Source organism: Mirounga leonina, unplaced genomic scaffold, assembly GCF_011800145.1.
Source record: "Mirounga leonina isolate KUSES-001 unplaced genomic scaffold, KU_Mleo_1.0 Mir_447, whole genome shotgun sequence".
Lineage (NCBI taxonomy): Eukaryota > Metazoa > Chordata > Mammalia > Carnivora > Phocidae > Mirounga > Mirounga leonina.
The window spans coordinates 4,095,051-4,108,819 of record NW_023270757.1 but is presented as its reverse complement, the minus strand read 5'-3'; the positions used below and the strand labels follow the sequence as shown (position 1 = coordinate 4,108,819).

Here is a 13,769-nt window from a genome sequence, read left to right as displayed (position 1 = left end):
TCAGAAAAACTCTGAAGGGCACAACTTATAGCCCTTTATTTTTGCTACTAGGGCTTCTACTTGACAGAGAGCCAGACTATACACCCCAGAGCTCCTCATATGCTCTAGTCATCTGCATCAATCCCAGTTAGAAATAGACATGCAGCCTCATACTGTCTTCTCAAATCTCTGAAACCTACTTCCTATCAGATCTGAGAAGCAGGCTCTCATAAGTGAGCAGAGAAGAGCAGTCAGCTCACTGTTAGTCACCTCTTAAACCCAGAAAGCTTCCTGTCCCACCATATGCTTGGCTCCAGTCAGCAGATCCCCTGATTTCAATACCGGTTTGACAAGTAGTGTCCTGCAAGGCTTCCCAGGAAACAGACCCAAACTCCATCAAATACATCTGCATAGTAGAACAGTGATTTAAAATCCAAGTTGCATAATCCAGAACAGAGCCAAGTGTAACAGTGAAAAAGTATCCTCACATGTATTGTGAGGTTGTCTTACGCCACAGTTTCTCTCATTAAGGACATTCTGAACAACCCATTCATAGATGATTGGTCTGAAATCTTTTAGTGGTTACTGATTCACAAAACCACAGAAATAATACATATTCTGCTAACAGCCAGGGATGTTGCTATGGCATCACAGATAATCACTTTTGAAACAGAGATATCTGTGGCACTCCCGTGAAGATGAGAAAAAAATCTTTAAAATAATATATCCAAATATGTGACTTGTCAATTCGGAAGTGTTTAACATCAACACAGACCAGTAAAGAGGGGAAAAAATCCTGATTGTTCATGGCAAAATGAAATCACAATTAAGATTTCATTATACACAATCATAACTGCCTTATGTATAATCCTAGAAGGACACTGTCCTAATAAATCCATTCTCTAGATGAGATTAGGTAGTAACAACAATTATCAGTCATCAAGCTCCATTCATAAAAGTAAATCAAGAGGGAATTACCTGTGACATTTGTTTTTCTTTTTTTTTTTTTTTTTAAGATTTTTATTTATTTATTTGAGAGAGAGAGAGAATGAGAGAGAGAGAGACAGCATGAGGCGGGGGGGAGTTTCAGAGGGAGAAGCAGACTCCCCGCTGAGCAGAGAGCCTGATGCGGGACTTGATCCAGGGACTCCAGGATCATGACCTGAGCCGGAGGCAGTCGCTTAACCAACTGAGCCACCCAGGCGCCCCGACATTTGTTTTTCTGCAAGTCCTTGGTTAAATTATTAGGCACTACTACCAAATTCTGTTAAAGAATAAAGGAATGCCACGAAGTAGTTAAGCAACCTGAGAGCAAAATCAATAAAATACACATCTTTGATTCAATTTCCCAAAAGCAAAGTTTTCATTTGGGGACATAAAGAAACCAACTTCATGGAGTAAGGGGGATGGGTATGAAGAAAGCAGGCAGAGTAAAAAGGGCAAAATATGCCAGCAAAAGTCCTGAATCAAGTACTAACTACTGACACTAACAATTTTCTTTTGCACTAGGATTCTGTTTTTTGGGGTTTTTTTTAAGTGTTTCTGTTTTCTGCTCCCTAGCTAATAGGAGTGCTTTCCCTTTCACATGGAAGGTAATGAATGTTCCTTGCATATGTTAGACATGGACTTATAGGACTAGGAGTTATAAGCAAAATTCCTTTGCACATCAAAGATTTAAAAAAAATTTTTTTGTTTATTCAAGAAATTCCTAATGGCTTCATTTATAAGTAAAACTTCTCTTCATTTGAGACTCAGTGGCACAGCGGCATACAGCTTGAAGATAGCAGGTAACTCTCGTAATGAACTCTGCACAGTTTTGAGAAAATAATATCTGAAGGCAGTTTTTTCTTCTGGGGTCAGTAGATGAGCGGTTCAAAAAGAATAAAGTATCCCACGGAACAGAACACAACTGGAGGGGGAGGGGAGGAACATTCTTGCTAATTAAAATTTCCAGTTCTGATGGCCCTCTATATACACAAATCCCAGTCAAGAAAGGCCTGCAGGATCAGGCCTGTACCAAGAAAAAGTATACCATCATCACATTAATTGTATTATTACTTCATAATGCTAACCAGCCAGGTTTATATAGAAGAGATTAAATAACAAGATAATCTTATAAACAATGCTCATTTCATCAGTGTACCAAATAAGTTTGATTTATATCAGTAACTGTTCTTCTAATTAATTTATGCATCCACATGCTTTAATTTACACAGACACACACCTACACTGAGGTAGGGATAGCTATTTTTTAAAAATATTTTGAACTTTAAGATGGGTTTATGTTTAGACTTCCCAATGTTCACACTTCAAAAATGAAGTGACTGTTAAAATACCTTGCATTAAAATTGAAGCATGCAGAAAGAAAACATTTTATCAAACTCAATGCCTTATCTCCCCCTGCCAACATTTGTTTGATTTTAGTTAGTCTAGCTTTACTCAAACTTAAAGCCAGATCTGTCTATTCCAAAGTTGTGAACTTACATTTTTTAACCAATATTTCCCTCAAAGCCTTTTGGATATAGAACTTCATCTTGTTATAGCATCAATCTTAAGCTCCTATATTTGTTTTCCTGCAGTTTCTAGTGATTTAAAGGGGGGAAAAGGCTGCTAGTTTTAAAAAAATCATTTCTACTAACATCAGGGGTTTGGATAAATTTTTTAAAGTACACTCCAGGATGTTGGTTTACAATATCAAGTACCACCAGTCAACAGACAGAAATGAGAAAATTCCAGAAAGGGAGGAAAATTCAACCAGAAAGATAAAAACAATATGTCTGAATCCAGACCTGCTTACAAAAAGCTATCAGTGACATCATGGTAATGCCAGCACTCTTTGAAAGCCCCTAAAAATAACAATCTAAAAGGATTATCTTGGTGTCAGGATTATTCCAGTTTAGTCATTTTACATCATCCATGATACTTTCAGCGTGGGGATGAGGAGGTCTATTTACTTATTTAATTGGGCAAGCAAAAAGGTTTTTACTTGTCTTTGATATAAAACTTTTATTTATGTATTTGATCAGTGTTTATTTGTAGGACATTAATATAATAACAGATGTCAACTATATTGTCTGTTTTTGATTATAAACTCCTAGAGGGCAAAAACACTGTCTATTCAGCTCACTTTTTATAGGATACAAACATAGTACCCTAGTCAAAAAGGCCCTTAAAGATGGTTTTTATAAAAACGAGGGTTTCAAGGGGCTTGGTCTGCCACTGTACTCCACGAAACTCCACTGGCAAGTATTGGACATTAAAAAGTAACACTTACATTCTTGGCTAATTCCATTCTTCAGATGTCTGTAATGGCATTTCTCTTCTTGAAACAGGGATTATTTAGATGGAACTATTTCCACCTCTTAATGTTCAAGAGCTAGCTTTTGTCAAACACCTAAATTCTATAACGAACTCACACTTCCTAGAAAAGAAAAGAAAAAAAGCCAGACCCAAACATCCCATTTCTTAGCATCAAGTTAGCACACTTCCTGCATCAGATAGAAGGATCTGCTGTTTTCATGAGGGAACCTGCTAACACTATTACTGTGGTACCAAAGGCTACTGTGTAGCCTTCTGGTATTAATGCTCACTCAGAGTATCCAGAACAAGGGATACAATGAGTCAAATAATTTTCTGTGATAAGAACTTAGAACCTTGCCATATAATGCTTACAAACTCTAAAGGAATAAAAACCAGTAAACAGTATTCTTCAAGGCTCTGACACATTAGAAATGGAGAATGTTTTTACTAACTATGTAATCTGGGATAAGTTTTAAAAAATTTCTGCACCTTGGTTTCCAAATCTATAAAATGAAGACATTAGATTATATAAATAATTCAGATAATTCCCAGGTTTAAATTATGAAATCATATGAAAAAAATACTGAGTCCTAAAGAATCTCACACACAGAGATTCCATTATCTACCCTAACAGAAGTTTTTTCCTTTTTTTTTTTCTGGAGGTGGAAGAAGGTAGACTATGTGTTTTCAATGTAAATCCTCATTTCTGTAATGTTACTCATTATGACTAACTCAAAATATCCAAATAGAGTATCGCTAGCCATTCTTATAAACATAAAATATACAGATTTATATGTAATGAGATATACATTGCATGTATATACAAAATCCATATACATGCACACATTCTGACACATACAATTCTCTCTATTCAAGCCAAGAATTAAAATTCTTCCTGTTTTTCTATCTTTATCTTTTCTTTCTCCTTCCATGAAGTATTTATGAAGCTGTTATGACTTAGGAACTTACATAAAGTACAAATAAGCACCTTACTCAATATTTCTTATATCCATACTGACAGTTCCCAACATGAACTTATGTTAAGCTGGTTATCTGAAATCTAGGTAACATTCCCTCATACAGTGGTTTTGAGAGAGAATACAGAATGTAGGTAGGTTCTCAGGCCATGCAACCAAGATTTATTTAATCTGTAATGTACCTGATACATAGAACTCACGATACAGAATCCAGAATTTAATGATACTTAAGCAGAGAGTAACAGTAACAACAGCAGTAGAAAACTTAAAAAAAAAAAAAAAGTCCTGAAAATATGTAGGGGCATCCAGGCCACACTCCATTAAATTATAAAAGGGAGGGAGGAACTTAAGTTCATGAAACTGCTTTTTATCTATTAATTATTTACTAAGACTCTTGCAAAAGAAAATTTCAAGCAACTGCTGAGTATACTATCATTTTCTTACTTGTTTTGAGAAATAAATAAATACACTACAGAATGCACTGATTTCTTCCAAAGAAAGAAAGAAAAGCATAGGTATTTTGTTCAAAACTCCCTGTGTTCGCCATGGATTCCTTAATCTTACGGAAAAAACTATAGAACTTTAAAAGTGAATATAACTTAAATGGATGCGGTATGTGAAGTTTTCAGGAAAAAAAGTCTTGCTAATTCTTAGTTGCTTAGCCAACAGAAGCTAGTAAAATACATTTATATCATAGCAATAATGCATTCACTACTTGCTGTGTGTTAGACACAGTGCCTTATGCATACACACCACCCTTCAACCCTTCCAACAATGCCAAGAAAATAGATCTGAAGAAGCCAAATCTTCCTGTTCTTTTTCATCAATTAAAATGAAATCCAAAGATCAAAACACACAGAAGCAACCTCCTAACTACTGGTTGCTCTATTAGATGTCAGAAAATTCAAGTACTTTGATTTGAATGTCGTCCTCATGTCAGGGTAAGAAGAAAAAGGGTAAGTGGGAGCCACAAATTTCTGGCTTTCATCAATAACAATTCCACTCAAAAGTCCAGGAAAAGGGACGATTTACTGAGTATTCTGCATTCCTTTTTTAAGAAAAAAAAAAAAAAACTTATCAAGGTCTAGTCATATTTCTTAAAAAAATCCACCAATGGTCATACAAATTTATGTAAAAATGCAACCTAAAATTTCTAAGTTCACAATTCAAGTAACTGTGGATATTAATCTTTTAACTACTAGCAAAAAAACGAGGACTACAAATGAAAACAGAACTGCAGTTCACTTTTATGGAAGACAGAATAGGTTGTGAAGAGAATTAAAAGAATAATGGAAAGGAAAGAGAAAATGGAGAAGGAAAAAAAGGAGGTACATAACAAGGAAAACAAAAAGGCAGTGAGGTGAAGAGGAGACTGATGGAGCAAAGTGGGGTAAAACGTTTGTATTAAAATGACTCTCGTCCAAGGCTTGCTGGAGCTGGACCATCGCCTCGATGTGACTGAGGGATTACCTCTCTGGTGGTTTTTAAAGAGGCTTTCTGTATCACAGTCTCATTTTATTTTTCAAAATCCTGTGTTTATTTCTAAATAAAAGTTCAAGTTTGAAAACCTTGCTTATGTGTAAAGGAATGACTTTTATTTTAGAAATGTACTGTGGAATGTACACACCATTGCTCAGCTTAGTGCTCAAAACCTCAGAGATGCCCTGACATTCCAAACCTGACAGTCTTTCCTTTGTAAAGAAATTAGGCTGCCTCTTCCCACAGTACTTGAAAATTACATTTGAAATCAGTGTTCATGATTGTGCAAAGCCTTGAAAATATGTCTGTTTGCTTGAGGAACAATCTGTCACTCAAGATAGTTGTCCCCATTGTCCAGAAAACAATGTAGATGTCCCCAAAGAGTCAGAAGCTCTCTAAGGAACATGAGAAGTTGGTTATCAGAGAAAAACTGTCCTCCTGCCTAGAGTATACACAGAACACTTGCAATGAATATTGTACCTAAAGCCAGATCCATAGAAAGGTGAGCTGTGCATCAATCCAGTCTGGCTTAGCAGGCTACGAGCCCCACCTACCCAATCCACCTTCACCGGATAGCTTGCTTCTTTCTTCCCATCCACCTACCCATCTTATATTCCAATAAACTCCTGGTCCTCACTCTATCCCTCAATCGCATAAGAATGCTTTTATATAAAAATTCATTAAGTAATGTACCACTTTCAATATATCGATCCTACAAACTGTAACTCTGTGAAGTGGTTCAACACGATGTCATCACCACACAGCAACTTGTTTCATTTACAGTATCTGTTTCGCTTCGACTCATGAGCTAATATAATTCAATTTTTTTTAACTGCACACAGGCTGCTAGACACATGTGCATGGCAAATGGAATCTGAACTTAGCTTAACAGCCTCATTTATTCCTGATGGTTTAAATTATTTCATCACAATTAATGACACCCCCTCAGCTTCCTGTGCAGCGCTGCCAGATGTTCAGAGACCACAAAGCCACTCTCTTCTTTGACGGCTGGTGACAAGTCGTCCTCTGAAGGACGTTCCCTAGGTACACGGGCCGGATGACACCTCCATTGCTGAGCACCTCTCTGCCTCCCAGAGTACCCATGTTGAGGAAAAAGCAGGAAGGCATGAGAAACCAGCAAATGCATTAGCAAAGGCAAATGATGTGCAGTGATCTGCACTTGGAGGAACTTGGCTCCCGCCACAGGAGTCCCTAACCTTGTTGTTTTATGAAAGAGCTCTTCACCTCCACCTTCCCAGCCCCTGGAATCCACTGAGTGCCTAACCTGGCGTCAGTCCTCAGGGAATGTCAAAGGACAATAAAAATACCAACTTTTCCACAGGGATCCTTCTTGGTTTGGGTAATTTTGTTCTGAAGGGTGTTGTTTAAACTTACCACCTTCACTATGATCATCATGTTGTTTTTGAGAGTAAATACTCTGAATGGTTTATCATGATATCTTTTTTTTAAGATTTTATTTATTTATTTGAGAGAGAGAGAGAGCACAAGAGCAGGGGGAAGGGCAAAAGGAGAAGCAGACTCCCCACTGAGCAGGGAGCCGGATGCGGGGCTCAATCTCGGGACTCCGGGATCTTGTCCTGAGTCAAAGGCAGACACCCAACTGACTGAGCCACCCAGGTGCCCCTTATCATTATATCTTCAACTATAATTTTCTTCTATCCTATTCAGCATTCACTTCCAACTGAAACATACAACATTTTGGGAACTTGTGGCAAACAGTTTCACCCCTTTTTCTCTTTTTAAACTTTATGGAGGTATACTATAATGGATATACAAAAAGTTGCACACATTTCATGTATATATCTTGATGACTTTGATTTACCTATTTTTCTTAGGCTTAGAAAGATTTATTTGTTTCAGGGACTGTTGGCTTTTTGTTTTTGTGCTTGTTAGGTTTTGTTTGTTGCCTGGTTATTTTTTTTAAAGAACATACTGAAAAGTAGACTTCACTCTTTCCTTATTTTGATTCTAATAATGGGCAAAGCCATTTACTTCTTTTTTAAAAAAACCAAAATTTTTATTCAGTATGAAATTCAGAAATAGTAATTATATTCATCATTTTATGTTCACAAAAAATATAAATTCATATAATCACAGGTAGCTAAGAGTAGCTAACAGGGTAGCAGAAACAGTAAACATACTAGCACTGATACAGTAAGAATTCAATACTACAGTTCTAATTCGGAAAACATTTCCATCAACTAGAGAACATGTGGCAGACATTTTATGGATTATTTTTTAAATGTTAAAAAAAAAACAACAAAAAACGCTGATCTTATTCAGGGAATAAGGGGCCTTTTTCTTTGCCAAAAAGTGTAATAGGAAAACTGAAAGGCCACCTGTGTCAGCCCACCCTATAGTATGAACATAAGCTATAAGAGCATTTTGGAAAATATCTTCAAACTGAAATGAGAAAAAAAAAATCAGTATCAATACAGATTCCAAGCAGATGCAAAAGGCTTCTGTGCATGTTAATGATTATGTGTGTGGCCTATACAGACTAATTTCAGATGCCTCCAAAACTCAGTGTACTCTCTCTTTTATAAACTATTTGGGATTAAAACTAGGAGCTCATCCATATCAACTTTGACAATGGACACAAATACAGGGTAAGCTAATCAAGCCAAACAAGCTGAATATTCCCCCTCACAGGAGACTCTTTTAATCTTAAATGCCTACTGAAATTTAAAGACACGCTACACTTATATTTTGACAGTTGTTTATTAAAATTGCTTTCCTAGGAAGTTCTATGAAACCAACAGTCTAGTTTGTATCAGAACTGAAGCGATCGGAGAGAAGTTGAGATGATGGCATACTTGCAGCAAGCAGACAACAATAGGAAACTCTTAACACTCCCAGAGTTGCATCAAATTTTCCATGGACCGAAACTAAAATGAAATAGTTCAATTACTAAGAGGTAGATAAGTAAAATAAACAACTAATTTCATACAGTGAAGTTGGGAGAGAGTCATATGGACCTCATTCTGTTGTCTCCAAACACTGTATCGAGGGGAAAAAGGGGCTGGATAAACTTTAAACTCTCATGTAGGGATGTATTGCTTGTGTGTCCCTGGCAGATGTGGAAAGGAGATGAAATGGGCAAGGGAGAATCAAATATCCCATCGCTGCAGGTTTGCTGAGGGAAAGAGCACTGCAAAGATCTCACATCTGGCAATCATTTGTCAATAGCTGGAAAGAGAACGGCAGGAAACTTTCTGGCTCTTGGAGAAGATGAAAAGACAAAAACCATGTGTCACACTCACACACACACACACACACACACACACATTCTGCAATGGTACAATGACTACTACACTTATTCTCCACCCCTCCTCCCCCCCACCCAAATTTAATGATCTTCAGATATACTCTACTCCGTGGTCAAAAACATGCAGTCACTTGACTTGTTAAAGCTGCAGTGTATGTACATTTTTCAAATAAACCCCAGGGCTGATGTTAGAAAATCAAAATCAGTCAAGCATAGACCGCCTGGTACTTTGGGCAGGAATCCTTGTGGTTTAGTCAATAAACAGAATCTGAATGAAAGACACCACAGTAACTAGACAGTAAGGTTTTGAACAGTTCTTAACCTGAAGGGGGGTTGGGGAAGGCGGGTGCACTAGTGACCATGGACATAAGGCTACCAGTCCACTTAGATGGCTCGCTCTACCTGCAACATGACTGTGTTCAGCACAAGGTCATCTGTTGTTTCTCTCTCTCTCTCTGACACACACACACACACACACAAATACAGTGAACTTGTATTAGAGGAATGTTAAATGTTGTGAATGAATTTGGAGAGGAAACAGTTTGTTGTTGTTTTTTAAATAATCATACCTGTTTAATAGGGTGGAAAGGGGACACCTCAAATTCTTTTTGGTTCATACTGGTGATAATAATATAGAAAATTTGCTGGCTTCATTATGAGTTCATAAAAATGACCAGCTTTGCCCTAGCAGGTTTATTATGCAATAAAAAGTTTTCGAGACAACCCACACAAAATTAATTAACTTCTCCAAAATCATAGGAATTTAAATCTGGTCATGGTGATCGATAGACTTCAATAAGCAGCTTTCAGTTCACCCTTATGCTGCATTTAACTAGCAGCAACCGCCAAGCTCATCCCTGTGATTCCATAAGTGAATGCTGCAGGTTGTTTAATAACCTGGCAAATTCACAGTAGCTTGTCAAATTATTACAGGAACAGTGTCATCACTAAACAAGCCTGATCACGGTTAATTACAATGCAGACTAGAGAGCAGCCACAATTGTTCATTAATTACAGGAAGCACCTCATTTAAATTTTATGGAAATTTACACTTGCACCCCGGTATGTCTGGGAAAAAAAAAGTGATCCTTCACGCATTCACAGAAGAAAGGAGTCTGTGGTTTATGAAACATCACAGTAAATTGTGTCTAATCTGGTACTGAAATATTGGTTCATTATTTACTCTAATTTTCTAAGCACTTTAGTGGTGAAAAATATCAAGTTAGCCCCACATCTTGAATTCCTGATCAAGAAAGGAATTGTATTGGGTCAGATGTAACAACTTAATACAGGATAAGGCAGAGTTAGACTTAAAAAGTAACTTTTCTCTGACTGAAAATATAATATTTAACAGCAATTAAGGGAAGTCTAAACTACAATAACCACTTCCTAGAAAATAATTATATAAGAGAACAATATTTTGCTAATATACATCAGTTAACCTCCCAAGGCAAAAGAAAGTACAGTTTCATACCCACTTCAAAAACCACTGAGGAAAATCAATAAAATTAGTGAATCAAAGTCTTGATTTCCAGCTACTTTTCTAAATCAAGCATATTAACATGAAAAGCCAGCAGACACCCTTGCAAAAGTCAAGTAAGACACAGACTTCAGGATAACAGTCATTCAAAACCAAAGATATGTTCATGAAAGTGTGTGAGGGATCTTGGGATTATTAAGCAATAAAGGTGCTAAGCCATCTGAAATTTTAGGGATAGGAAAAAAGAGTGAAAAGGAAAGAGGTAAGAACAGAAAGGGACTCCACCAGTTATGAGAAATTATGTCAGCCAAAATAGAAAAGTAAATCAGATATGGGCGCTGTGTGTCTAAATGAAAATCCTTCATAGAAAAGGATATAAACAAACTACTGCTCCTAAATCAAGGTGTACAAGAGGTTATTCTCAGAATCAAGAGGCCAAAACAGCAAATCCTCTAGTGGTTATGATGCCTGGCCCTGGAGACAGCCTGAGATCCAAACAGGGAAAATAGATGCCTCTGGCACGTCCTAGGGTGAATTCCCTGGAGTGCAGAATTAGACTACAAACTAAGAAATTCCTCATTTCTTAGGGGAAAAAAAAGACCAGATACATGCCATAGCAAGAATGAAAGGACTCTAAGCTAAAAACTACTCGTGAAATTGTTAGCTGGTGAAGAACATATTAAGTGTCAGGTTTTTTTATGACTGACATAATGTGGATATGTACCAGATATCATTAAAATGTATGGAAGCCATATTTAGAAAGGAAGAGGAAAAAGAGAAGGAAATGTTCAAATGGGTCCCAGTTAATGCACCAATTCACCACACTTGACTCTTTGAACAGATTCAACCTTTCCACTCGGTCTGCCAAAATGGTGTTGCAAGAGGAGGAGTCCAATAAAATGAGACTCATTTCTTTGCCCGGGGGCTTGGTCTTCTTTGCAAGGACCGTGATGAATTGTCAACTCTACAAATGTTTAACTACCTACAACCAGGGTTTCACTTAAACTAGTAAATATACATCTTCTCTCTTGGTATGTTAAAATAATATGCTCCGTTGGTCTCTTTCAGTTTTATTTCACACAGTCACATCTGCAAAACCCATTGCTCTTTGCTTCATAATTCAAAGTTCACAAACAGATTCTCCAACCACCACCCATGACAGACCATTCCAGGTGATGTGTTTGAAGAACATCACTCGTCCTACCCAGAGGTCAAGGATCAGACCACTCTCCATGAAAAGTCTTCCATCACTCTGCATTTGCGTGTCACACAAAAGCTGTTCGCTTTCCAAAACTGGGAAATACATGATCACGTCTCATATGCGTCACACCTGCTTTTCTGTTGTAGCATAGCCATACACCACCCAAACAGTACCAGCTTGTGGCACAGCAGAGCTCAGGTGGTCTTCCCGAGGCCAAGAGCAGGTGTGCAAGAGATGGTATGCTCTTCAGTACCATAAAAACTGAAACCTCCTCCTACCACCACTTCCACCTTCTCTGCAACTGTGAAGAAGTCAATCTTTAAAACTATTCTTTCTAATGCGGAGCGTCTAAATCAGTAAAAATGCTTTAAAACCAAGCTCACGGGCACCTGGGTGGCTCAGTTGGTTAAAACCAAGCTCACCATGCTCACCCTGTAAGTCTGAAAATTTAGAAAATGATGCCAAATGCAGGTCCTAAAAAAAAAAAAAAAAACAGTATGTGTTTGCTCCTGCTAGGGGATGCCACCCACGTTACAACTTAAGCCAGCATCTCTGCATTAGTAACACACACATTCCTTAAATATTAAATGGCACATAAAGTAGAGGTAGGTCTTTGACCAAGGTGTCATTTTTATATTTTTCATCTGTGATACACCGAACTACTTCTGATGTCCCAAGACCACATAACATGAACTGAATTCTAAGTACTTTCACTTGGCTAATGAACTTAATACTCTATCACAGGACATATCTCCCCATACATGAAAAGGGAAGATACTTATCATTCAATCATACTTTTCTACTACGGTGCCTAATGGCTTCTGTTCTCCTGAGCTGAGAAACCATCATGCAGGAAGCCCGACTTGCACACCACGTATCTCCAGTGCCTACCACAGTACCAAGCACGTGATAACAATGCTTTGAAAAGACAAGAGCTAGTCTTAACTGAGTGCCCGTTATGCACCAGGTCCTATACTAACGGCTAGGTATATGTTAGAACATTTACTCCTCATAATCACCTTGGGTGGTAAGTCTCCATTTTATAGATGGGAAAGCTAAAGCTCAGTGTGTCTGAGTGACTTTGCCAAAAGTCTCACAGTAACTTTTGTCAACCTAGGCAGCCAGCCTTTAGAAACCATGTTCTTGTCCACTGCCATATGTACCGTTTCTTAAATGGATGAATAAATGAATTATCTCCAGTTACAGACAGTTTAGCCTGAAAAGGACTCTTTGTAGCACACAGGCTACCTCGGTTCTTCCTTTACACCTGTCTCAACAGTTGTCCATCTCCTGATGACACTGATATATCTGTATGGCCTCCAGGGACCACTCTTTCTGTCACACCACCCCCAACTAATAAAGCAGTAAGACTCCAACCTGGACTTCCAGCCTCTGGTCTGGCTCCTCCAGGTTTGGGCAAAAGTCTGCACCCAGCACTCTGCCAGCACATGCCACTGGAACCTGGGGGAATATGGCCAAGTTAGATGCTGGGTGTGGAGGTTGCTGAGAACTACACACAAATACATTTGACCCAGACAGAAGCAGGGACATTCCAACTGCAAGTATGAAACAGGCCATCGTGGCTCCATTGGTTTTTGACACTTAGTAGGTCAAATATATTATGACTATCATGTAACCAAGTTTATTAACTATCAGAAGGCAAATTCTAAGAAGAAAAGATCCACAAAATTTTTATTCCCCCTTGTATTCACAGCATGTAGCACAAAGTAGGCATGTACTAAATATCTCTGGATGGAAGGAGGAGAGAAGATTAAAGTACAGGGGAAAAGAAACAGAGAATCTCTACTTGACACGTGACATTTCTTCCCCTCTTTTAATTTTCTTATGTGAGAATGAAGAAGAACACCATATTCTCTAATGCCTAAAGTTCCTTTCCACTGTTAAAATTCCTGTTCAAATTTATTTTTCCTATTCATGGTAAAGGTTAGCATAGACAGACTTTATCAATATTTTTTTATTTATTCATGATCTCTAAATTTTAACAGGCTTATTTTATGTCTGTTCCAATAATAAAAATGATAACAAAATAGCAATAATTTAGAA

At 37.7% G+C, this 13,769-nt stretch overlaps 1 protein-coding gene across 7 annotated transcripts in view; it reads right to left on the bottom strand.

Moving 5' to 3' along the window:
• The window catches only part of BNC2 (basonuclin 2), a 430,537-nt gene that overhangs the window by 243,910 nt on the left and 172,858 nt on the right, over positions 1 to 13,769 (bottom strand). For 3 of the 7 annotated variants that reach the window (XM_034987946.1, XM_034987950.1, XM_034987949.1), the window contains one exon: positions 13,083 to 13,166. The exons of the other annotated variants lie outside the window; for them this stretch is intronic. In XM_034987946.1, coding sequence (XP_034843837.1) covers positions 13,083 to 13,166 — 84 coding nt within the window. The remainder of the gene's footprint in view (positions 1 to 13,082; positions 13,167 to 13,769) is intronic. 7 annotated transcript variants of the gene reach the window in all.